General features: G+C 49.9%; 1 protein-coding gene across 2 annotated transcripts in view; it reads left to right on the forward strand.

Annotated features, from left to right (window-relative positions):
- Window positions 1-26,177, forward strand: part of SCARB1 (scavenger receptor class B member 1) — an 80,456-nt gene that overhangs the window by 43,588 nt on the left and 10,691 nt on the right. For both annotated transcript variants that reach the window (XM_060119376.1, XM_060119375.1), the window contains exons 3-9: window positions 2,510-2,651; window positions 6,289-6,492; window positions 8,850-8,945; window positions 10,787-10,902; window positions 12,867-13,033; window positions 19,614-19,732; window positions 24,342-24,415. In XM_060119376.1, coding sequence (XP_059975359.1) covers window positions 2,510-2,651; window positions 6,289-6,492; window positions 8,850-8,945; window positions 10,787-10,902; window positions 12,867-13,033; window positions 19,614-19,732; window positions 24,342-24,415 — 918 coding nt within the window. The remainder of the gene's footprint in view (window positions 1-2,509; window positions 2,652-6,288; window positions 6,493-8,849; window positions 8,946-10,786; window positions 10,903-12,866; window positions 13,034-19,613; window positions 19,733-24,341; window positions 24,416-26,177) is intronic.

Consider the following 26,177-nt stretch of genomic DNA (forward strand, 5'->3'; position numbering starts at 1 on the left):
GGGGGCTGGGCTGGCACTCAGGTCATCACCCCATTTTACAGATGAGAAAACAGGCCCCTCGCAGCAGTGGGGCTTGTTCAAGGTCAATCTGCTTCTCCCAATCTGGTGCTCTAGTGCTTGAGACTTGGAGTGTGACTGCCTGGCTTTGCCACTCAGCAGCTCTCTGACCATGGGCACAGGCCTTTCCTTCCCTGTGCCTCAGTTTCCCGCTCTGTAAAATGGGGATGACAGTACGCACTGTGGGTGGTTATGAGGATTGGATAAGATGGTTAACGGAAAGCCCAGCACAGTGCCTGGCATGTAGTAAGTGCTCAGTAAACATTAGCTGTTAACATAGTATTGTTACCTGAGTTCAGCTGCTCGCTGCTCAGAAGGCAAGTGTTGGGACTTTCCTGGCGGTCCAGTGGCTAAGACTCTGAGCTTCCACTGAAGGGGGCACAGTTCCCCTGGTTGGGGAACTAAGATCCTATATGCCGTGAGGTGCGGCCAAAAAGTAAAAAAAAAAAGAGGCAAGTGTTGGTTGGAAAGGAAAGGTTGCTTTATTCAGGAGGCCGGCAACCTGGGGAGAAGGCAGACTCATGTCCAAAAACCAGTTCCAAAGATTCTGCTTGACCATGGAAGTTTTTAAAGGGAAATCATTTGGGGAGCGGGTCAGAGCCTTCATCACCTCCCACTGTGTGCAAAACTTTCTTCTGATTAGCTGGTGGTGAGGTTAGAGGACAGTGCATCAGGAACCTTGAGCTCAGCCTGAAGTTACCATCCTCCACCTGGGTGGGGGTCTTAGTTCCTACAGAGGAACTCAAAGATATTGTTCTGTGTATCCCTTGAGGGGGAACCAGGACCCTGCCCCAAGGCGGCACTATTGTCTCCTGACTGCTCCTCCTTTGTCTCTGCATCCCCTCCCTCCCCTGATTAGCAACTGTTTGAATCTACCCTTTGGAACTCAGGGGAGGTCAAGGAAGCTGAGTGAAGCCTATTTCCTACAAACAAAAAATGGGGGACATGGAAAGGGTATGTTGGGGTCCTGCTCCGTTCCATTCTGACCACTGCTGCTACAACCTCTTTGTTTGATCGTTTTCTTTGGGAGAGTGCATATCTCCAGTGGCTACTGAGCTCCTTGGATTGGCCCGAGCAGTCTTCCAAGAGGCAGGGAGGCCTGTTGGAATAGGAGGCCCGATTTCTTGTTCTGCCTGTTGTGCCTTCAGGAAACTGTGATCCTGGCTTAGCTCACCCATGAAAAGCTTCTATATCAGAGCTGAGTCTGGTTTGCCAAAGTTCCTATTTATTCCTTCGTTCCGTAAGTGTTTATTGAGTGCCTCCTGTGTGCCAAGCACTATGCCAGTTCACTGTTTTTTGTTTTGTTTTATTAAACATTTATTTATTTATTTATTTGGCTGCGCTAGGTCCTAGTTGCGGCAGGTGGGCTCTTTAGTTGTGGCATTCAAACTCTTAGTTGTGGCATGCATGTGGGATCTAGTTCCCAGACCAGGGATCGAACCCAGGCCCCCTGCATTGGGGGTGCGGAGTCTTAGCCGCTGGACCCCCAGGGAAGTCCCCCAGTTCACTGTCAAAGGCAGACAAAAGCCCCTGCCTCACAGAGCTGACATTCCGATGGGGAGCGAGCGGGGAGGGAATAAACAAGTGGACAAGTAAGGTAAAACCAAGCAGCGTAAATGCTGGTGTGTTAGGAGTGAGGGGAATAGTGGGAGAGAGGAAGCCCGAGAACGGGATGGAGTCAGATGGTGAGGACCCCAGAGGCCACAGTAGGAGCTTGATTTTATCCTGTGTGCAAAGGAGGGTAGTGGGCGAGAGGATGACGTGATCTGATTTCCCCTCTCCAAAGATTCTTCTGGATGCTCTGTGGAGAACAGTTTGCAGAACAAGAGAGAATAATGACAGCATAACAGCAGTGAAATTTGCAGCTGATTTGTAATGTTTTCTTTGCATCTGACAACCATTTTAATTGCTTGATGTGCATTAACTCACTTAATCCTCACAAGTAGGGACCTAATGAAGTAGGTTTTGTTATTACTCCCATTTTATTTTATTTTATTTTTGGCCTCGCCCTGCGGCATGTGGGGTCTTAGTTCCCGACCGGGGATTGAACCCGTGCCCCCTGCAACGGAAGTGCAGAGTCTTAACCACTGTACCGTCAGGAAAGTCCCATTACTCCCATTTTATAGGTGGGACGACTGAGGCTGGGGTAGTCAATGATGGAGACAGGATTCAAGTCCCCACCCTCTGTCTTCAGAGTGCATATTCCTAACCACCATCCTCCCCGCCTACCCTGGAGGAGCAGGGAAGCCCGGGAAGAGACTGATGAGGGACAGCGGCGGCTTGGCCAGGGGGAGGGGTGTGTGTTGGGATTTGGTTACAGAGGCTTTGGTGCCGTGTCCTGCAGTGGGCAGGCGGCGGGAGGACAGATGCAGGGGAGGCGGACAAGCTCGGTGCAGACATCCGAGGGCCTCTGGCTCCCAGGCAGCTGACCCACCGGCTTCCTCGCCCACAGGGAGTTCAGACACAAGAGCAACATCACCTTCAACGACAATGACACGGTGTCCTTCCTCGAGTACCGCAGCTTCCAGTTCCAGCCTGACAAGTCCCGCGGCCTGGAGAGCGACAATATCGTCATGCCTAACATCCTGGTCTTGGTGAGGCGCCCCTTCCGTCTCTCTGTCTGCCCCCTGCACCAGTCAGTCCCTTGAGGGCACAGCCTGTGGCTCCTGCGGTGACATTAAGCCCAGTGGGCTTCCTGGGCGCATCCTGGGCTCTGGTTTGGGGATATTGGCCAAAGTCATGGTCTTCCTCTTTTCAATTCTGTAAATCTAAAATCTCCAAAAGGAGGTACTGGCGGGGGGGAGCTGAACGGGGGTCCGTGTCGTCGTCTGTGGTGTTTAGGGGGGGGTTAAGGGCAGGGCGTCCGCTCTCTGCAGGTGAGAGCCATGGTAGTAGCTGGATGGACTGCCTACCACGACTGTCAGGGTTCCCAAGACCACCCCCAGGTTCGCTGACTCACTAGGAGGGCTCACAGGACCCCGCAGATGTGGTCCTGCTCTTGGCTATGGTTTGGCAGAGTGGAAGGAGACAGAACAGACTCAGCAGAGGGAAGGGGCACGTGGGGTGGAGACCAGATACAGGCTTCCAGAGCCCTCTCCCAGGGGAGTCACACGGCGCATGCTTCATTCCTTCAGCGGTGACTCGTGACAATGCAGGTGGGTGTCCTCCACCAGGAACGCCCACGAGAGACTCAGCGTCCAGGGTGTTTATTGGGGGCTGGTCACGTAGGTGCCCTCTGCCTGGCACAGACCCAGGTTCCAGGAAAGCAGGTGGTCTGCATAAACCACGTTGGTACAGTCCAGGAGCAGTGAGCCCCTCTTAGTTAGGGGGTGTGAGAGCCCTCCTAAAGCCAGGATCTCAGACACCAGCCAAAGGCCAGCCTGGCCAGCAGGCCTTTCTAGAGAGTCTTAGGCCTGCTGGATGAGCATCTTGCTAACACTGCGTGTTAGAACTCGTGTTTAAGGCTGTACACATGTTACCTTGTTTACTTGTCAGCGATCCCATGGTCATTAGGGACCATTATTTTCTCCATTTGTAGAGGAGGAGAACTGAAGAACAGAGAGGTTAGGTGACTTACCTAAGGTCGCTCAGCTAGTGAGTAGCAGATTAGGGTTTTGAACCTGCAAAGTTTGGGCTATGAGTCTGCCCTCTGTGGCACTCAGCCCTCCATTCAATCCTCTGTCCACCCACTTGAAGGTCATCCAGCATTTGCTCTGGGCCTGGCCCCGGGCTGGGCTCAGGATCAGACGTGAAGGCACCTGGTAAGTCCGTTGGGTGGACGGAACAGAAGCTCAGAAAATGCAGCCCAAAGCCTTGCAGCTGCCCCCCTCAGAGATACGCATGTTTTGGCAGTGAAGTCATTTTCTCCCACCGAGCCGGTTGGCAAAGACTGTGTGATAACGCCCAGGGCTTAGGAGCGTGTGTGGAAACAGATACTGTCGTTAGGCATGGAACTGGTATGAGGTGTTGGAAGGTAGTGATTTTCAATGTAAATTGCACACGCCTTTGACCTCAGAAATTTCATAGGTAGGAATTTGTCCTCTTGACAGAATAACACATGTGGGCAAAGATGTTTGTTCTCAAGGATATTTATTTCAGCAACATTTTCAGAGCAAACGTCTAGAAGCAACCTAAACGTGTGTTATGTGGAGTTATGTTGTGAGAATCTACTGCGGGTGGGCAGTGGACTAGTATACAGCCAGCAAAAGGAGTCAGGGCTGCAGGGTGTGTCATGGAACAGTCTCTTAGTTAAATCTAACTGGGGAAAAGCAAGGTGCAGAACACGTGTGTGAGGCCCCTACTTATAATATTTCTAAAGGAGAAATACTTGCACACACATACCCACTTCCACACAAGTGCTTTTACGTGCCTAGACCAGGGTGGGCTTCTTCTGTAAAAGGCCAGATAGATATTTTAGCCTTGGATGCCTAGATGTTCTCTGTTGCAGCTGATCAGCTCTGAAAGTATAACACAAAAGCAGCCCAAGACAAAAACATAAATGAGTGGGTGTGGCTATATTCCAATGGAACTGTTTCATGGATACGGGAATGTGAGTTTCATATAATTTTCATGTTTTTCAGAGTAGTCTTCTTTTGTTTTCCTTTCAACCATTTGAAAATATAAAAAAACATTCTTGGGCTTCCCTGGTGGCCCAGTGGTTGAGAGTCTGCCTGCCGATGCAGGGGACATGGGTTCGTGCCCCGGTCCGGGAAGATCCCACATGCTGCGGAGCGGCTGGGCCCGTGAACCATGGCCACTGAGCCTGCGCGTCCGGGGCCTGAGCTCCGCAACGAGAGAGGCCACAACCGTGAGAGACACGCGTACTGCAAAAAAAAAAAAAAAAAAAAGAAAGAAAAAGAAAAAAACATTCTTAGCTCCTGGACTGTACAAAAAGCAGGCCGTGGGCTGGCTTTGGCCCACGGGCCATAGTTTGCTGACTTCTGGTGTAGATTCTCTCTGCAGGAATACTCAAGACCCCAGAGCAGTGGGTTGCCTTGGGGGAGAAGAATAGGAAGAGGAGGGTCAGGGGCTGGAGAGGGACTTTTGTTTTGTATCCTTTTATGATTTTTAAAAACCATCTATTTATTACCTTTAGAAAATCATAATGTTAAGGAGACCCTTGTGAGTTCCCATGGAATCAGACCTCTGTGTTTTAGGAAATGCTGGCTCTGTTCCCGTTTCTACAGGTGGAGATTAGCTTTTGGATGAGGTGCCTTTAAAAAATAAACCAAGTGCCCAGACAGTATCTCCAGAGGAAAGCAAAAATTAGAAAATAAAATCACCTAAGTTCTAAGCACCCAGATATTGGGTAGAACAGGTGCTTGGGGTCTTGGAGTTTGGGAGGGAGATGCTAAGGACGTAGAGTCGAGTCTCCATGAAGATTCTTTTGGTTACAAGGTTATAGTAAAAGGTGCTCTAAATTGGTATAGGCAAAAAGGGCATATGTGGGCTCTTGTTACTGAAAGGGCAGGAGTTGGTCTGGTTTCAGATGTGGCTTGATCCAGAGTGCAAACAAGGTTGCCCGGATCTGTGATGGTTCCACGCTCTGGCCGACCTGCCCCTCAGGGTGGCTACAGCCTTGCACACCCCACGTTCAAGGACAGCCACAGGCACTTCTCCTCTCCACCCCACAGTCCCAGGCGACTGGCTCCTTGGGGCTTGTTGGCTGTGATTGGGCTACATACACATAGAGAGGAACGTTTCTTTCTTACTGTTTTTTTTTTTTTTTTTAAATATTTATTTATTTGGCTGCATTGGGTCTTGGTTGCGGCACATAGGATCTTAAGTTGCAGTGCGCAGGCTTCTCTCTAGTTGTGGTGTGCGGGCTCCAGAGCGCACAGGCTTAGTTGCCCTGCGGCATGGGGGATCTTAGTTCCCCAACCAGGGATCGAATCCACGTCCCCTGCATTGGAAGGTGGATTCTTAACCACTGGACCACCAGGGAAGTCCCGAGAGGAACGTTTCTGATTGGCCAGGCCTAAGCCACATGCCTGCCTGTGGGGCTAGGGGTGGAGTCAACTCGGCCTGAACTCAAGAGCACAGGTGGTCCTATTCCTAAAGGATCACGGAATGGTTCCGGATGACCCAGACACCCTGCATGTCCACTGCAGGGACCCTTCTAGGCCTGAACATTTCTCTAGATGGGCTGTGCCTTGAAGCCTGGCTTGAAGTTCAGGGAGCTCAGACCCGCTGTGTCTGGCCTCTAACCCGTGGTGTCCCCTGGCTCTGCAGAGTGCAGCAATGATGATGGAGAATGGGCCCATGAGCCTGAAGCTGATCATGACCTTGGCATTCAGCACCCTTGGTGAACGTGCCTTCATGAACCGCACTGTCAGTGAGATCATGTGGGGCTACGAGGATCCCCTCATCCACCTCATCAATAAGTACTTCCCAAACATGTTCCCCTTCAAGGGCAAGTTCGGGTTATTTGCTGAGGTAAGTGTGGCCCAGTGAGAAGCTCAGGGCCTCTGTCTTGTCCTCCACTGGCACAGCCTGGGAACCGGTTACCAGCTCGCTCTTGGAGCTGGCTAGGGGCCCAGGAGCTGTGGGTTGTAAATTACAGAAAATCTAACTCAAACTGGCTTAAGCAAAAGAGAGAATTCATTGGCTTATATAATTGAAAACTCTAGGGGTGGTTTCAGATGCAGCTTGATCCAGGCTCAAATGATGTGACTGTTGCTGAAAGAAAAGGGAGTGGCTGCTGGGGAGGCGGGTCACACATGTCAACTATAGCATTGCTCTGAGTTGCCTGCTTTTTCTTAATCTTGACCCCTGGTAACCTAGTAGGGTCAGTGATTGGGATCCTGAATCATGATCTGATGTAGAGTCAGATCCCTGACCTTGGCTCCCTCAACCACCAATTGTAACCAGCCCTCTGAGTTGCTCCAGCTTCAGCCTCCTTTTGGGGCTCCGCTGACCTGGTGTTGGGGGCAGTGGGAGGGAGAAATCGTGATTCTGTTCTGGGCACATGATAGCTGCTCAGTACCTTTTTGACTAGGATGACAGGTTCTGGGTGTGTGGGTAAGTTGGCAAGTTTAAGGTAAGTGACATGATTCTTGTCAAAGCAAACTGTAAGCTTGTAAACAAATGAAAGTTATTACCAATTAAGTAGCATGTTAAAACTTATTTTTGAGTATGTATAGTGGAAATCCCCAAATAACAGTCCAGCAGGGACTGTTCAGTGTTCCTGTGGTGGTTTCACACTCTTCAGGGATCTAGAATTCTTCTACTACGCTGCTCTGCCCTCCTGAGGGTGTGGTTTCCGTACTCAAGGTTACCACATGGTCCAAGATGGCTGCCAGAGCACCAGCTATCACATCCACATTCTAGGCAACAGCAGGAAGTAGGAAGTGGTGGGGGTTTTAGGGGCAGTCAGGGGAGTTGAGGACAAAACAGCATGTACCAGCTGTTTCCCTCGTTAGGAGGGAGAAAACCAAGTTCCACTTGCTTTCCATTGCCCAGAACTTAGTCATGTGGCCACACTTGGCTGCAAGGCAAGCTGGAAAATGTTACCTTTTAGCTGGTGTGTTGGTGCCCTGAGTAAGGTTTGGGTTTTGTTCTGAAGGAGAAAGGGGAGAATGGACTTTGGGTAGTGACTAGCAGTCTCTGATACACTTTGTCTATTATAATTACTGTGTTAGTATCCTTTTGGGTGAGCATTTATTAATAATAATAACAATAATAATAATAAAGCATTTTGAGTTCTTATCATCTCTCAGGCACTGTGCTCAGCAGTTTTACACATTAGCTCTTTTAATATTCTCATATTTAATAGTGGCTCCTGTTACAGTCCCCTTATATCGGCTAAAGTTTGGGCTCATGAAGCTCTAAATGGACAGGTGACAGAACACACAGATATTAGGAAGCCAGGGCAGGCTTTGAACTTGGGCCCTGTTGGCTTAACCAGTCAGTAATCGAGGTAGCTCTTCGGCCACTAAAAGACCCCTATTGAGTTCCTAATGGGTGCTACACCTTACATTGTATGGCGTCCTCGGAGGTAAAAGGGTGCTTTCTAGATTTTACCCAGCAGCCACTCATTTCTTTGTACGCTTTGCATGTTTTTGCTTTGAATTAGAAATCTTTTTCTAAGAAATACCCTCAGGGTGCCAAAGCCTGTCTAGAAAGTACTTGATAAACATCAGGTCCTGTGTGCCTGTATGCTTCAGGATACGCCAGGTTTAACAGCCCTCAAATCTCAGTGGCTTAAAACAACAAAAGTGTATCTCTGGCTTATATGCCATGTCCAGTGCGGGTGACCCGTGGGGCTCTGCTCTTTGCTGTCACTCAGGGACCCAGGCTGAGGGAGGCTCCAGCTGGACACACACTTCCCTGGTTTCTGTAGCAGCGACAGAAAGCACGGGGAAATTCTCATGCACCGGCTCTTAAAGCTTCCACCTGGAAGTGACAAACCACTTCTCTCCTCATTGATCGTTTTCACTGATCAAAGAGGTCACGTGGCCATGCTTTATTTTAACTTGGGGGGAGTAATGGGGTGACCCTACCATTCACCTAGGAGGAGAACCAGACTCTCCTAGAGTCTGGGAGGGAAGGTGGGACTCTTTCTAGGACGGATGCTGTCATCAGGGGAGTGTCCCTCCTAGAAAGCCCCCAAGTCCTCCTCCTCTTGACCCCCAGGTGCTGGGGATGCAGCGGTGAACAAGATGACGAGGCCCCTGTCCTCCGGGTGAAGAGGGAGCCGCCTGTAACTAAGCGGGCTGGCTTGACTACTGGTCCCCGGGTCCTTTGTCTCCATCCTGGGGCTTAAAGGTGTCATTCTCTGCCGTTGTCTGCAGCTCAACAACTCTGATTCCGGGCTCTTCACGGTGTTCACGGGGGTCAAAAACTTCAGCAGGATCCATCTCGTGGACAAGTGGAACGGGGTCAGCAAGGTGAGGGCAAGAGGCGCCGGCCGTCCTGTACAGGGGCCGGGTAGGGATGGCAGGGGCTGCCAGGGCAGGCCACCCAGTACACCTTCTTCCTCTTAAAACAGGGGTTTGGGATTGACATGTACACACTGCTATATGTAAAATAGATAACCAACAAAGACCTACTGTATAGCACAGGAAATGCTGCTCAATATTCTGTAATAAGCTAAATGGGAAAAGAGTTTGAAAAAGAATAGATACACATATATGTAGAACTGAATCACTTTGCTGTACACCTGGAACTAACACAACATTGTTAATCAACTATGCTCCAATTAACAAAACAAAACAAAACAAAAACAGGAGGGGGTTGCATCCGCAGGGGAGACGCTCTCAGAGTTGGGGATCTTACCTATGTTTAAGGCTCAACTAAGACTTCCCTGGCGGTCCAGTGGTTAAGACTCAGGGCTTCCACTGCAGGGGGCACGGGTTCAACCCGGTTGGGGAAGTTCCACATGCCGCAAGATGCGGCTGAAAACAAAAACACGAAAAAAAAACAAACCCAAAAACCTAGCTCTTTGTTCCAGGTGTGTGGGGGGGGCATAGACACTGATTATTTACGTGTATGCTAGGAACAGAAGTGTTTCTTTGATGCTTCACTTACAAGAATGCTTCAAAAATATTACACTGATGATATAACCATCCATTGCAGTAAAAGATTATTGAGTAAAAAAAAAAAATTACGCTAGAAACACAGGAAGACACTCGCATGAAAAAATAAAATAATAGATATAAAGTGCACTTTGTACGACTTCACACACCCAGCCCCACTCCCACCTGAGTCACAGAGGAAACCCAGAGTTATCAGCGTTGGGTATATTCTTCCTGTCTATTTGTATCGAATTGCACGTGGGTTTGTTTTTTTTTTCTTCTTGGAGCAGAGTGAAATCATCCTATGTGCATTGTTTTGCAACTTGCTTTTTTTACCTGGTGGCCTTTTGTTATCATGCACAAGAATGATTGTGCAGTGGTGGTGCTCACACCTGCCAAACGCTTATCTGGGTGATGGTGGCAAAGACCTGAGGCGGGGGGACAGGTTATTCCCCATCAGTGCCCAGAGTGGCAGGGTTACCATTTGCAGCCATTAATAACCGTTCCGAATGGGCGCTACTGAACTTCTCTTTGGCTTGCTTTTTCAATATAAAAATGTACAGGGACTTCCCTGGAGAGCCGTTGGTTAGGACTCTGTGCTTCCACTGCAGGGGACCTGGGTTCGATCCCTGGTCGAGGAACTGAGATCCCACATGGGACCCCCCCAAAAAAATATATATATATGTATAAATGTACACATGCTTAAAAACCTTCTCCTAGGACAGAGGGGTAGAGTGTGAGAAGTCTGTTTTTTTTCTGTCCAGGTCTCACTCCCCAGAGGCAACTACTGTTTTGAGATCTGGTAGCCACCATTATTATTTTAAATATTTTCCTTACTGGGCTACCTTCTAACTTGATCTGTTTTCAGGAAGTGTCCTTCCTCTCTGAGAGGTGAGGAGGTCAGTGTCCCCTGCTCACTGTGCTCCTTGGAGATGTGAGTGACAGGTCCATTTTACAGATGAAGTAACTGAGTCCCCAGCAAAGTTGCACATTCAGGGATCCATGGTTAGGGAGTGGGGAGCTGCCGTCGACAGTGTCTCTGGCTGTCTACACAGCCTGCTCACCTTGCACCAGGCTGTCTCTCCGAGGGGACAGGCTTCTTCTGTCAATTGGGTAGTGACATCCCCCAGGGTACATGGCCCGTGAAGTCACAGCTCCACGTCAGGTAGGAAATGCCCAAGAACATTTCTTTAAGAGGCTTTGCATCCCTACAGGTCAACTTCTGGCATTCCGATCAGTGCAACATGATTAATGGGACTTCCGGGCAGATGTGGGCACCATTTATGACTCCTGAATCCTCGCTGGAATTCTACAGCCCCGAGGCCTGCCGGTAATTGCCCTGACGTGGGACATTCTGGGCCTCCTGGGAAATCTGCCTTGTGGCTGCTCAGAGCCGAATCAAGTGGCTTGTGGTGTGAACTTGCAAAGCGCTTGGCTCTCTGTGTGTCCACCGGCCTTTGGCGCCATCTTGAATTCTCTTTGGCGCCATCTTGAATTCTCTTTGGTTGCACCATGAAGAGCCAAACGCCAATTGCTTGTGCTTTTGCAAGGCCCAGAGAGAGGTCGTGGTGGGCAGGAAATGGGCAGGATTGCAGGGGACTGCGCAATAAGGCAAGTGATGGGCGGGGCTCCCTGTGCTGTTTGCCTGGCTGCCCTAATTTCCCATTGGATGCTGTGACATCTGGATGCCTCTCCTGAAGCCCCTTCAGCCTCCAGAGTAGCAGCCTCAGAGGCCAGCTTGGGGCTGAACAATTGCAGTGGCCCTGGCCGAGGGGTGAGAAGAGACAGTGGCTCCTAGAGCTCTTCTCTGGCTGCTGCCCTGTCCTCGGCTTCTCTGTTCAGGCCACTCTGGAAAAACCCTTTGCTTGGGATCTCACTGATGTGAACTCCGACCCACCTGCCTCCCCAGCAAACCTTGATGGAGCCCTGTCTGTGCGAGACACTGGGGTCCCCGCAGAGACAAGCTGGGCCCCGTCTCTGTTCCCTGGGAGTCATGTCCTGGTGGGGGACTCAGGCCCACGCACCCCAGGGGAGTGTCAGAGAGTGGAGGTGCTTTTGCTCTGCGTGTGTTCACTTCTTAAAATTAGGAATTTCAGCCTAGAGGAAAGTTGTGAGAATGTGCAATTTTCTCCGCATTGCCTTCCCCACTTTCCCAGTTGTTTCTCTTTGGCCCCTTCTGCTTTATCCTTATCCCACACTTCTCTCTTTCTTTCTCTCTCCTTCTGTATATTTTTCCTGGACCCTTTGAGAGTACATTGGATGCCTAAATACTTCAGTGGGTGTTTTCTAAAAATGACATTTTCTTACATAACCCCATCATGTCACCAAAATGAGGGAATTTAGCATTGACGTGATACTATTGTCTAGGCTAGCACTCTCCAATAAAAATATAATTCAAGTGCCATCTGCAGTTTAAAACTTTCTAGTGGCCGCATTGAAGAAAAGGAGCGAGAAATAGGTGAAATTAATTTTAATGATGTTTTGTTGGACCCAGGAGATCCAAAATGGTATCATTTCACAATGTGTAAACAGATGTAAAATATTGAAGAGCTGTTTTCCATTGTTTGGGGGTATCAAGTCGTAGAAATGTGGAGTGCATTTGACACGTAGAGCTGCATCCTGGCTTGGACTGGCCCTGTTTCAAGGGCTCTAAGGCCACGTGTGCTGAGTGGCCCCCGTGGACAGCGCGGGTGGAGCAGTTCTGATCCACGGACCATGTTCGAGGTTAGAAGTGCCTTTGAGAAATACGGCAGGGTGAGCGGAGGAAGAGAGAATAGCATGTCGGCCACGTTGCTGCTGCCTACGGAGCTAACAACCGCACCGTGACCTGAGTGGAGAACTGAGGTCTGATGTGGGGATGAGACGGAGGAACATTCCAGGCTCCAGGAGCAGCAGATACAAAGGCCCTGGGACAGGATGGAGCATGTGGGAGGAATACCACCTGTGGGGTGCAGTACAGGTAGGCAGGGGCTGGACCCTCTACAAGCTCGTGGGCCATGGTGAGGACATTAGATCTTATTCTAGATTAGACTGGAAGCCATTGCAGTGTTAAGTGGGGTCGCGATATATGCTGTCCTTGTTTTAAAGCTCCGTCTGCTTGCGGAGAATGGATTGGCGTAGGCGGGGGAGGCAGGGAGACCCATAAGGGAGGTCATTGCAATTCCCCAGGCGAGAGACGGCGGCTGCTGGGACCCGGGCGGGGGCGGCCGTGCCCGTGGGGCGTGGCTCAACTCGGGCCACCCACTTCCAGCCACCTCATTCTGGGGTGTCATCCTCCATCGTTTGTCCCCGCAGGTCCATGAAGCTCATCTACAAGGAGCAGGGGGTGTTCGAAGGCATCCCCACCTTTCGCTTCGTGGCTCCGAACACCTTATTTGCCAACGGGTCCGTCTACCCGCCCAATGAGGGCTTTTGCCCCTGCCGGGAGTCGGGAATTCAGAATGTCAGCACCTGCAGGTTCAGTATGTGTCATTCCCCATGGGAGGGCGGGAGGGTGCGGCCCGTGATGAGGGGCTTATCTGTCTCTTTACTCCATGGCCTCTGATAATCCCATTAGGCTGGAGATAAAGAGGGCAGCAGAAAGATAACTTGAAAAAAAAAATATGCTTTGGGTATATCGGTTGCTGTCGTAATAAATTCCCACAAACCTGGTGGCTTAGAACAGCTCAAGTTTATGATCTTAAGCAGTCCCGTAGTTCAGGAGTCGGACACAGGCCTCTCCAGGCTAAGATCCAGGTGTCAGCAGGCTGCGTTCCTTTCTGGAGGTTGACGGGGAGACTCCGTTTTCTTGCCTTTCCCAGCTTCTAGAGGCCCCTAGAATTCCGCGCTCAGGTTTCCCTTCCTCTGTCTGCAAAACCGGCAACATCACAAGGCTTTGATCGCACGCCTGTGGTCCCGTCTCTTTCCCTGAAGCTCTTCTGCGTCCCTTGTCCAGTTTTCAGCGCCCTGGAGACTATATCAGGCCCACCTGGATAATCTAGGCCACTGCGCCCTATTTTTAGCGGATTAGCAGCCTTCATTCCTCCTGCGTGCGACCTAATTCCCTTTGTCGTGTAACCTAACAGGTTATGCACAGGTCCCGGGGATGAGGACGCGGACATCTTTGGGAAAGGCATCGTTCTGCATCCCAGGTCCTGATAGGTGGCTTGAGGGGGAGGCTTCGTGGGGAGGACCTTCCACTCCACCTGGGGAGGGGAGGAAGCTGGCAGCAGCCTGATGGTTCCGTGAAATCTTGTTCCGCAGTGTGCAGTTGTGGGCTTGGATGTGGGCCCTGGCGCTGGCACACTGCTCTCTGACATCGTCAGTGTCTTCCAGCTGTGTGCCAGTCCCCGAGACGGCCCCGCCTCACATGCTCAATTTGGACGCTTGGATGTCAGCTCGATTTCCCTCTCCCAACCCTCATCCGGGTCGCCAGCAAGCCCCGTGCGTCCTGCCTCCAAATTAACTCCTGCATCCTTGCTTTCTTCCACTCCCCCGCCGCCTCGTGGTCCAGGGCCCTTTAGTTGGCCCTCCTCTTGCACTGTGGCCATCCTGTGTACCATCCGTTTCCCAGACTGTCCAGTGCGGTCACCGCTGGCCTCGTGTGGTTATTTAAATTGAAATCGGGGACTGCCCTGGCGGGCCGGTGGTTAAGACTGCGTTTCCACCGCAGGGAGCACAGGTTCGATCCCTGGTCGGGGAACTAAGATCCTGCATGCTACACAGTGTGGCACCCACCCACCCCCACCAAAAAATAAATAAATAAAATAAATTGAAATTGGTTTGAATGAACTCAAATTAAAAAGGCAGTGCGGGGCTTCCCTGGTGGCGCAGTGGTTGAGAGTCCGCCTGCCGATGCAGGGGACACGGGTTCGTGCCCCGGTCTGGGAAGATCCCACATGCCGCGGAGCGGCTGGGCCCGTGAGCCATGGCCGCTGAGCCTGCGCGTCCGGAGCCTGTGCTCCGCAATGGGAGAGGCCACAGCAGTGAGAGGCCCGCGTACAGCAAAAAAAAAAAAAAAAAAAAAAAAAAAGGCAGTGCGTTCCTTGCACTGGCCACATTTCCAAGGATCCCCACCCACACGTGCCTAGTGATTGCCCTGTGGGACGGACAGTGAAAAAAGAGGATATTTTCATCCTCGTAGAAAGTTCTGTTGGACTCTCTGTTCCAGCGAGCAGCCCAGGGGACCTTTCAAAACCTCGATTGCCACCCAACCCCTTGCTTGAAATGTCTACTAGCGCCCCGTGCGTTAGACCCACATCCCTACAGAGGCCCCAGTGCTGTCAGGATCTGGCCTCTGCCCGTGTCTCTAATGTCATTTCTTCCCGTACTTTCCCCACTGATATTCTTCAGCCCCGCCACCTTCTCCCCGTTTCTAGGAAATATCTCGTTTGGTCCCGCCTCAGGGCCTTTGCATCAGCTGTTCCCCAGGCTGCCGCAGATCTGTGTGAATCATTCCCTTACCCGCTCCTGGTCTGTTCGGATGCCACCTCCTCAAGGAGGCCCGCTCTCTGACTTCCCGTCCTAAAGTTGCTCCCCTGCCCCACCTCCCAGCTGCTCCTGTCATTTCACCCTTGATTGTCTTCCTGGTGCTCATCACTCCCTGAAATCACTGAGTGTGTCTTTTATTTTACTCATTGTCTGTCTCCTGTATTGGATTGTAAATACTCTATGCAGGGCTCCGTCCTTAGCTTCTAGAATTGGGCCCAGTATGTAGTGGGTGCTCCCACAGTATGGGAACATACGGATGTGTGGGTGTATCTTGCACTGAGGGAACTGAGGCTCAAGGCTAGGGTGTGACACCCTAGCTGGTAGGACAAGAAGCCACTCCTTATCTTCCGAGGTCTTGCCTTCTGGGGCCTGTTTGGTTGGAACCACATTTCCAGCTGGAGATGGGAATTTGCGAGGGGTAGTTTGCTGCAGGGTTGGGGGGAAGGACTGTCATCAGGTCGGACGGGTTCCCCAAGTTCGGGCAGGATGAGGTGCTCCGTGGGTGAAGGGCTTGGAGCTGGGGCCTGGGAGTGCCCACCTCTGTCGTGGCCTCTTCTGGCCCACCTGCCCTTGTCCCCTGTTTGCTTACTTCTTTCTTCACTGGTGTTTACAGGAGTTTCTGCTCGTAGGTGAGCCGACAGTGCAGAGACCTGGTAGGCTGTGTGCTACACAGTTGCCGTGGCAAGTGGCCGGTGCTACACCAGCCTGATGAGGCCTAAAAGGGCACTTCTGGGTTGACCTTTGCATTAGGCCTAGCTCTAGAGCTCAGCCGTTGTCCGAAGCTGCCTTTCGCCATGTGCCAGCTCAGTTTTCCTCCAGCCTGGTTTGTTGCCAGGAAGGCTCTCCCCTCCGGCCTCCAGGCTCACCTCCTCCCAGCTCTGGGTCCTGCAGAAAGGGGACAACTGGCTCCTCTTCACTCCAGCAAAAGTTCCAGAGTTTGCTCTGATTGGACTGGCTTGCATCACATGACCAGCTCTGAACCAGTAAGTGGCCAAGGGTGGCCTATGCTGATTGGCCAGACTGCGTCACATGCTCAGCCCCTGGCTCCAGTGGGTGGGGCCAGCACCCACATGACAGGAGGCTGAAAATAGGGGAGGGGCTTTATCGGGGTATAGGTTCCAGGAGAAAGAGTGGGTGCTGGACAGGCAGAAACTACATATCCACCCACTCACTGCCAAGGGCTAGGGATGAAAATTGCACGGCCTCATCTTAGCACATGTGCCAAAAGAACTTCAGAAGTGCAAGGGAATTATGTATGTATTATGCAAATAAAAATTTTTCTTTTACGTTGAAATAGACGTATATACAGAGAGATGCCCAACTGACACGTGCACTTTGAAATTCCACCAAGTGATGCAGAAAGAGGACAGGAGTGACCCCCTCCCCCCCAGTCACTGGCCTGACTTCTGGCAGCACAGCTTTGCTTGCCTTTGGTGCTTATGTGAGCGGAATCATAAAGCATATATTCCTTTTTCTCTATTTCTGTCCTCTTTCACCCATTTTTGCATTGGTGAGGTCCATCCCTGTTGTTGTGGGTGCCCTCTTCCTTGCTGTATAGTATTCCACGGTGGGACCACACCTCCATTGCCTTACCTCTTTTGCTGTTCACGGACATCCGACGAGGTTCTGCTTGTTGACCGTTACCCTAGGGCTGCTAAGAACATTCTCTCATACATGTCTTTGGGTGCACCTGTGTCTGTATTTCTGTGGCATTTTATCTGAAGATAAGAAGTACCCACACATTTCCCTTTCTGGGCCTTGAGCAGTTCTTGGACCCAGAGAACTCTTTCTCCTCCAACCTCTGTGCTGTGTAGGGTCCTGAGACTTGCTCAGTGGAGGCCCTTAATCTGTGGTGATCCTGGGCAATTAGATCTGGTTAGATGTGCCATAAAGCTATAAATTAATTACCACTTATTACTTGGGTGTTGTCTCTCAGTCTGTTTGGAAATAAAGTAGAAAGAAACACATACATGCATGCATACTATTAAAGAACCAAGCAAGTTGGGCTTCCCTGGTGGTGCAGTGGTTGAGAATCTGCCTGCCAGTGCAGGGGACACGGGTTTGAGCCCTGGTCTGGGAGGATCCCACATGCCGCGGAGTAACTAGGCCCATGAGCCACAACTACTGAGCCGGTGCGTCTGGAGCCTGTGCTCCGCAACAAGAGAGGCCGCGATAGTGAGAGCCCCGCGCACCACGATGAAGAGTGGCCCCTGCTCGCCGCAACTAGAGAAAGCCCTCACACAGAAATGAAGACCCAACACAGCCAAAAAAATAATTAATTAATTAATTAAAAAAAAACAACCAAGCAAGCGGAAGCAAGGGAAGGTGATGGCAAATTGGCCCAGCCCATGTCAGTCTCCCCCGAACCCTGCCACCCTGGCCTTGGAGGCATGATGGGGCTTGTTTGAGATTCGCCGCCTTCAAGGGCCTGGCTCGGTGACTGCTTCCCTTACGGGGTGGGGGGGGGGGCCTTGTGTTTGCTCTGTTGATCTCCTTTCACAGTGAGATGGGAGAATGGGAAACAGGGTTTTCCAAATTGTGAAACATTGTCCCTGGTGGTGCCCAAGACTTCAAGGGTCCAAAGAGGTAGCTTTAAATACCATTGACTTACATGGTGAGAGAGGTCTGCTCTCCATTCTCTTTCTGTCCTTCTGATCACCTCCAGAAGAAAGTACCTTTCTAACACTCGTCTGTCTTTCTTTTTGACAGAGAAAGAGCAAGTCTCAGGGTCCAAGCCTCATGTAGGTAACAGTCTCTAGTTAGAATCTACAACATTCATTCGTTCGCATTGTATTTATTCCTATATTTATTTTCTAATTCTGGCGTGTGTTTGCCAATTATGCCTCCGATAGCAAGCTCCTCCTTTAAAATATAGCTGTTTATGTAAAGCAATAGCAGTTGCTTCAGAGAAGCACATTATGTAACAGGGCAGGGGGTATCTGGATATGACAACACATCAAAGAGGTACTAGGCTGAATAAATTAATGTCAAGAAGCATTAAGGCGGGCCTCCCTGGTGGCACAAGTGGTTAAGAGTCCGCCTGCCGATGCAGGGGATACGGGTTCGTGCCCCGGTCTGGGAGGATCCCATATGCCGCGGAGCGGCTGGGCCCGTGAGCCATGGCCGCTGAGCCTGCGCGTCCGGAGCCTGTGCTCCGCAACGGGAGAGGCCACAACAGTGAGAGGCCCGCGTACCGCAAAAAGAAAAAAAAAAAAAAAAGAAGCATTAAGGCAATGAATGTAAAAGGACTCTGGGAAAAATGAAGTCAGACAGCAGTTAAATCCCAGCTTTTATTCCAAACCAGTGCTTGGCTTTGCTAAGAAAAGCAGAAAGAATCTAGACATTTGAGGTTGCCAGACGCACATAAACAGGAATGCGGGTCACCTGGCTGGCAGCAGATGGGCTGCTGGTTTTAGGAAGAAGACCTTGTGAGTTTTGTTTGTTTTTTCTTTCTTTTTTTCGTATCGAGGTGAAGTTCATTAATCCGCAATTAGCCATTTTAAAGTGCACAATTCAGTGACATTTAATACATTCAAAACGTTGTGCAGCCACCACCACAATCTGGCTCCAGAACATTCTCATCAACCCAAAAGGAGACCCCGTACCCAGTTACGCTCACTCCCCATCTCTCTGCCCCGGCCCCTCTCACCACCAGTCTGCGTTCTGTCTCTATGATTTGCCCGTTCTTGATCCTTGTCAGTTTTTGAGAGGCTTATTCTTTTCCTCGTTGACTCATTGTCCATCAGGCCTGTTGTATGTTGACCTGAGCACAGGAGGATGCATTGGTGTTTGCCTGGCTTGGTCAGTTGATGGAGAGGTTCAGCCTCGGGTGTCTGGGTGTGAATTTCCCACTCAGAGGGACCCAAGTCAGTCCCTGTTCTCACACGTTGGCGTCCATCCCACAGATCAGCTGCTGGGAGAGAAGGAGCAAAACAGGTGTGTCTTCTCCCCTCCCGTGGAGGTTAGGGAGACCTGGCTGCAGGTGTGCACACCTGAGCATCTCTGATCATTGCCGTGTTGCGTGCAGAAGACAGTCCGGGCTGCTTGGCTTGGCGATCCAGATGCCCCTCCTCTCACCCAAGTTCAAGTCTTTCTAGCCTCAACTCCCATCATTCCCCTCCAGGCACTGTCTGCTCCATATGCACTGCGCATTTGCCCACCTCCCTGCGTTTGCTTCTGCCATCCCTTCCACCTGCAACGCCATTCCCTCACCTTCTCTGTCTGGCATCTTTGAGCCAGCTTCTTCTCCTTCCTTTGATCTCTCCTGACAGAAGCAGCAGCTCCTATTTTACCACTCCTATGGCACCGAGCTTGTCCCCTGCTGGGTGGGTTCCAGTCCCTGGTGCCTCTTGGGCGCTTGGTAAATATTTGCAGACTGAATGAATTCTCTCTGTCTAGTTATTGTTGTTTGCATCTTGTCGTCATCATGAGGGGGGTGCACTGCAGGCAGTGGCTGTGTTTCATCACCTACGCATCCCCTTGCCCAGCTCAGGGTGTGACAGGGGCAGGTCTCTGGATGTGCCAACATGCTGTCTTTGTCTGACATCCCCTCTCTGCCCCTCTGCCTTCTAGACGCACCCTTATTTCTCTCCCATCCTCACTTCTACAACGCTGACCCAGTCCTGGCAGAGGCAGTGTCTGGCCTCCACCCTAACCCAGAAGAGCATTCCTTGTTCCTGGACGTCCACCCGGTGAGCCCCTGCCTGTCAGCCTGTGGGTGGGTGCGGGGATTTCTGTTTGGTGCACACTTGGCTTTCTCCTCTCCCCACTAGGCACCAAACTGTTCCAGTGTGGGGGTGATGGGAAGCCTGGATTTCTTTGGCAGTGATAGCTTCTAGGCTATCAAGCCTTCAAATTTTGCCCAGACTTCATAGTGCAAGAACTTTATCTCTTTATAAGGGAATTGTCTCTATAAAAGGATTGTAAGAAAGTAAATTAATTAGGAATTATCAGCCTGCAAATTAGCCAGAGGCAGCCCTCTGGCTGTGCCAATGTACCATAAAGATCTTTAGGTACCGACAAGAGCCTGGAACATCTTGTGGATAAACTGGGTTCTGGGGAATTGGTCCTGTGTGTTGTTTTGTCTATAAACAGGGACCAGGAAGGTATCAGACCTGTACACGTGGCCCTCCCGTGGGCATGTTTTTACCCAGTTGCTTCTTTTCTTAGCGCCTCCGTTCACTGGAAATTTGCCCATTTGGACTCGGTGGCTTTTTATCATTGATTAAATAAATTCTGTGGGTTTCTGTTTCCTGAGTGGACACTTGTGATCTCCTCCACAGGCCTTTCTGGAAGCTCTTCTACCTGGTGCCGTTCCATCCCGTTTTCCTTGGTACTCTTCAGATTTTCTTAGCCGCTGACTCAATCCTCAGCCCCCAGCACTCCACCTTCTAGCTCTCTCTCTCTCTCTCTCTCTTTTTTTTTTTCACTAAAAATCCAGGCTGAGACTTCCCTGGCGGTCCAGTGGTTAGGACTCTGTGCTTTCACTGCCGAGGGCACGGGTTCAGTCCCTGGTCGGGGAACTAAAATCCCACAAGCTGTGCGGCTCGGCCAAATTAAAAAAATAAACAAAACAAAATAAAATAAAATAAAATAAAATAAATAAAAATCCAGCTAGTGAAGTCAGCTATGACTGCACACACTTCACATTCAGCAAATATTTCTAGAATGCTCATTATGCTCCAGGCATAATTCTAGATTCTTCCACCCACACCAACTCATTTAATTTTCGCAATAATCTGAGAGGTGGGCATTGCTATTCCCATTTTACAGATGGGGAAACTGAAGCCCAAATACTTTAAGTGCTACAGCTAGTAAATGGGATTCTTGGCTCCATAAGGGAAAGGTCTGTTCTGTCTTGTTAATCGCTTGGATTCTAGTAGTTACCACAGAAGTACTAGCATCCCAGTAAATATGGGTTTGATTTACTGAGATATTAGTGCTTGAGAGTGAGTAAGGGATGAGGCCAAATTCAAACTCAGGTCTTCTTTGTTTTTTAATTAAATTTTTTTTTATTATTTTAAAATTTCCTTTTTCTCTAAACCTGAATACTCAATGGCATATGTCTGTTTTTTAAAAAAAATTAATATACTTTCATTTTTGTTTGTTTGGCTGCACCATGCGGCATATGGGAATCTTAGTTCCCTGACCAGGGATCGAACCGGCACCCCCTGCAGTGGAAGTGCTGATTCTTAACCACTGGACCGCTAGGGAAGTCCTTACTTTGGTGTTTTAGAATAGTTTTAGGCTTACAGAAAAACTGAGCAGAAAATACAGAGAGTTCCCAGACATCGTTTTCCCCTGGCACGAAATTTGTCACAGTCGATGAATGAGCATTATTATTAACTATAGCTTACATTAGGCTTCATTCTGTGTTGTTCAGGTTTATGGGTTTTGACAAATGCATCATGACCTGTATCCACCATTACCGTCTCCTACAGAATGGTTTCACTGCCTTAAAAATCCCGTGTGTTCTACCCATTTATCCCCCTACTACCTTCACTCCCATCCAACCTTTGGCAGTGACTGATCCTTTACTGTCTCTGTAGTTTTGCCTTTTCCAGAATGTCACATAGTTGGAACCATAGAGTATGTAGCCTTTTTTTAAAAATTGAAGTATAGTTGACGTACAATATTATACAAGTGACAGGTGTGTAATGTAGTGATTCACAATTTTTAAAGGGTATACTCCACTTACAGTTATTTAAAATATTGGCTGTACAAACAGTTGTTTTAATCCCCACTACATTCTGTCCTGTATTAATATGTAGTTAATTAAGTGGGTATTAATGAATTGATAGTCATTTATTAATATGAATCTATTGCGTGCTCTATGTTAAATTCATTCTTTATTGTTAGATGTGTTAAGGCTTTTCCATACTGTCTTAAACTTTGAACCAGTTTTTAAAAGGCTTTTATTATAAAGCTAACAAATGGTTTTCCACTGTCTCTTGTAGTTCATTCACTTCACTGCTTCTCTCTCTCTCTCTCTCTCTATCTCTTTCTCTGTCTCTGCTGGCTTCTGGGCATTCCAGCAAGAGCAAGATCTTTTCTCTGTTCTCACTGGTGACTTTCATTGTGCTGCATGGATTTTCTTTTTTTCCCCACATTGAGAAAGAAACAGTTAAGTTTGGGAGGCTGGAGAGATGCAAACAGCTGTTTAGCAGCAGCCCCTCAGCTGATGCAGAAGTAGACTTCTCCTACTTCTCATTTCAAGTCAGAGGCAGACGGGGAGAGGAAGTGGCCTTGGATTTTGTTGTCGATTTGGGGAGGATGATCATGGGGTCGATTTGCTGATTTCTGATCTCATAAGCCCGGAAAACAAAATGCCTGCTGGAAGCGGCTTCTCTGGTGCCTTCTTTTCTGCTGCTGAAACCGGGATGGTGGGGGGGGGGGGGGGGTGTGGTGACAGACGTGGGCTCACGGGTCCAAGTTTCTGTTCTGAGATTGCGGGATGGTGGGGGACAGGCGGGGCTTTGCCCAAGAAGAGGTGGCTGGACAGCAGCTGGAAGGACAGCCAAGGAAGGAAGGAGACACATTTCCTGGAGAAGGAAGTGGCCTGAGTGGAGACCCCAGAATGTAGAGGCTAGAAAGCAGGATGTGTCGGGGTCTGCAAGATCACCCCCAAGTTGGAGGATTTGCTAGGAGGACTCCCAGGACCCAGCATATGGTGGTACCCACAGCTGTGATGTATTGCAGTGAAGGACACAAGGCACAGTCAGCAAAGAGAAAGGCACATGGGGTGAAGTCTGGGGGAACCAGGCACAGGCTCCCAGAGCCCTCTCCCAGGGGGGTCACACAGGACACCCTTCATTCCCTGTGTGAGCTGTCTTCTACCAGGGACGCCCAGTAGAGACTCAGAGCCCAGGATTCTTACTGGGGCTGGTCATTATAGGCGCCGTCTACCTGGCACAGACCGAAATTCCAGACTCCCGGAAGGAAATCAGGTGTCGGCATAAACCACAGTGTTTGTACAAACTGTCCTGGTACAGTGAGCCCCTCTTATCTGTCAGGGAGAGGTGGGAGCCCTCCTGAAATCCAGGATCCCAGACGCCAGCCAGGGACAACCTTGCTAGCAGGGCAGCCTCACCCCTGCTGGCTCTTTTGCACACGGGTGATCTCACTCCCGTCCCACCGGGTTCTCAAGTTCAAGCTCTCCCCCGTCCTGGGAGCATGGCCCTTGGCCAGTTGCTCTGTGCCCCTGGGGTCCCAAAAGACCTCAGGATGCCAGGCTATATTGGAAGATAATGCCCTCTCCCACTGGTGTATGTGATAACAACACAACATTTATGGCTCTGAGTGTGGCTGTCTTGCATCCCCTATTTTGCCCTTGCAGAAACCCTGTGAGGTGGGGAGAATTGTCTCCACTTTCCAGAAGAGTCTCAGCTAAGAAGCAGCAGTCTGTCCTCAAACCTAGGTTCCTTTCCACTCTCATTTCCTGACATCATTCTGGAAGCACCTTCCTGGTTTTGGTCCTATATGTGTGTCACTTTTTGTGTTATTGACTTACTACTTAAAAAAAAATGATCTCATCAAAAAAAAAAAAATCCTGCACAAAGGAAGCTTTCTATCATGACCTCAAATTGGAAATTAAAAATTTCTCTAAATAGGGAATTCTCTGGCGGTCCAGTGGTTAGGACTCCGCGCTTCCACAGCAGGGGGCACGGGTTCGATCCCTGGTCGGGGAACTAAGATCCCACAAGCCGTGCAGCACCGCCAAAGAAAAAAAAAAATCTCCAATAAAGAACGCAAAATATCACTAGGCTCTCTGTAAAATACCGTCGCCTGCCCTTGGCATGAGCCTGAGGCCAGATCTGTTGAAATGGAGATTGGGTGGAGGTGTATTGCAGAGGCACTAGGGGCTGAGCAAGCTCCCTGCAGGCTTTCTCTCTGAGACGCTGGTGGGGAGGGAATGGGGGGTGAATGGAGAAGATAGTGACCTTATTAACATGCAAATCTATTTTATTTTATTTGGAGGCTGGAGGGAGGGGCGATGACTGGGAAAGGTCCTTCTGCACTGGGGGAGGCATCGTGCAAGAGAACAGATGGAAAGGGTTAGTTTTTTTTCCATCCAGAGCGAGGCTGGCTCACCAGAGGGGATCCCTCGAGGTCGTGGACATAAGAGCCATTTGGGGAACATGTGTTTACCCATCAGGGCTTTGAATAGGTAGCGGAAGCCCCATCGGATGGGCAGTTAATTTGGGATACGCACCCTCTTGAGCGTGACCAGGGAGAGGGCTGTTTGAAGGGGTCCCCAGGGCTCCAGGGAAGCCAGACCCCTCACTGCTCTTTTTGTTGCAGGTCACTGGAATCCCCATGAACTGCTCTGTGAAACTGCAGCTGAGCCTCTACATTAAGTCTGTGAAAGGCATCGGGTGAGTGGGGTCTGGGAGCCCCGGGCTGCCTTGCTGTTGAGAGATCAGAGACTCGGGACTCTGGCCACGTCCTTGGGAACCTGGCATCTGGGGAGATAGATGGTCCTTCGGGATATGGAATCTGGTCCCTGCCCCTTGAACCCCTGAGGGGGGTCTCAGCTCTCAGCTGAGCCCAAACTACATCCTGACATCCCTGCCCTGTTCTCTCTTGACATTTGTCCCCCCAATTAGCCAGACTCTTCCATCCAAGCTGTTTCCCATTCGACAGAGTAGCAAAAATTAAATCCTGCCAAAACCAAGTGTTTGAAAGTGGAAACTTAGCAAACAGTCTTCTGAAGTGAGACCATTCACTTGACGGGAAGAATTCTTTAAGCACTGGTTTTCTTTTTCTTTTTCTTTTTTTTTTTTTTTTTTTGAGTTGGTTTTCAGTAACCGCTTTATCAAGATTTAATTCACATAGTATAAAACCCACCCTTTAAAAATGCACAATTCGGTGATTTGTAGGATATTCACAGAGCTGGGCAGCATCACCACAATCAATTTGGAAACATTTCCATCCACCCCTTGGAAAGAAACCCCACACCCTTTAGCAGCCACTGCCCATTTCCCCAGCCCCAGGCAACCCTTAATTTACTTTCTGTTCCTGTGGATTTACCTATTCTGGCCATATCATGTGAATAGAATTATATAATATGTGTCTGGCTTTTTTCACTTAACATGATGTTTTCAAAGTTCATCCATGTTGTGGCCTGTGTCACTGCTTCATTCCATTTTATGGCTGAATCATTCCATTGCATGGAAAGACCATGTTTTTATTCATCAGTTGATGGACATTTGGGTTGTTTCTACTTTTCGGCCATTATGAATAGTGCCGCTTTGAATATTTAAAGTTTCTGTGTGGATGTATGTTTTCTCTTGGGTAGATACCTTGCAGCAGAATTGCTGGGTCATATGGTGACTCTATGTTTAAGAGTTTCAGGAGCTGCCAGACTGGTTTCCAGGGCGGTTGCGACATTTTACACTCCCACCAGCAGCATGGGAGGTGCCAGCGTCTCTACATCCTTGCCAGCTCTTGTTATAACATCGAGTTAGGATACAGCTGGGTGAGGGAGCACGCTGGTCGTTACGTCAGGGTCTGTACTTCTTTATTTTAAAAAATTCTTTTGGTCGCACTGTGTGGCATGCAGGTTCCTAGTTCCCCAACCAGGAATCGAACCCGTGTCCCCTGCCTTGGAAGCACGGAGTCTTAACCTCTGGACCACCAGGGAAGTCCCCTGTACTTCTTAGCATATTTGAAATAGTTTCATTAAAAAAAAAAATTCCCCCGGAAAGATTCCTGGGCTGCAGGAATGTGAGCATCTGTTTGGCTTTGTGAGACTCCGCTCAGCTGGAAAGAATAGCACTTTGTCTGAGCGTGGAGAGGATCGTCAGCGCAGCTCATCCTCACTCCCCCACTAGCTTTTCATTTTTACATTTTGAGGCTGCTCAGAGAGTTTGTTCCTGAAGCGTTTGTGGCTGGTGAAACGGCCCCACGCGTGCATTAGGCGTCTGCTGCCCAGACTTGAGCTCCACAGGGCTCCCGTCCCTCAGTGCCTGGTCTGCTAACTTGGATGTGCAGGGCCGGCAGGTGACTAAGTGGAACCCGTAGGGGTGGGGCCGAGGGCCAGCCTCTGTCCAGCACCAGGGCCCATGCACGCAGTGTGACCACATCCTATGCATTTGCAAATGCAGTTTTCAAAATCTGGATGTTAACACACGCTCT

Source organism: Mesoplodon densirostris, chromosome 15 (genome assembly GCF_025265405.1).
Source record: "Mesoplodon densirostris isolate mMesDen1 chromosome 15, mMesDen1 primary haplotype, whole genome shotgun sequence".
NCBI classification, from domain to species: domain Eukaryota; kingdom Metazoa; phylum Chordata; class Mammalia; order Artiodactyla; family Ziphiidae; genus Mesoplodon; species Mesoplodon densirostris.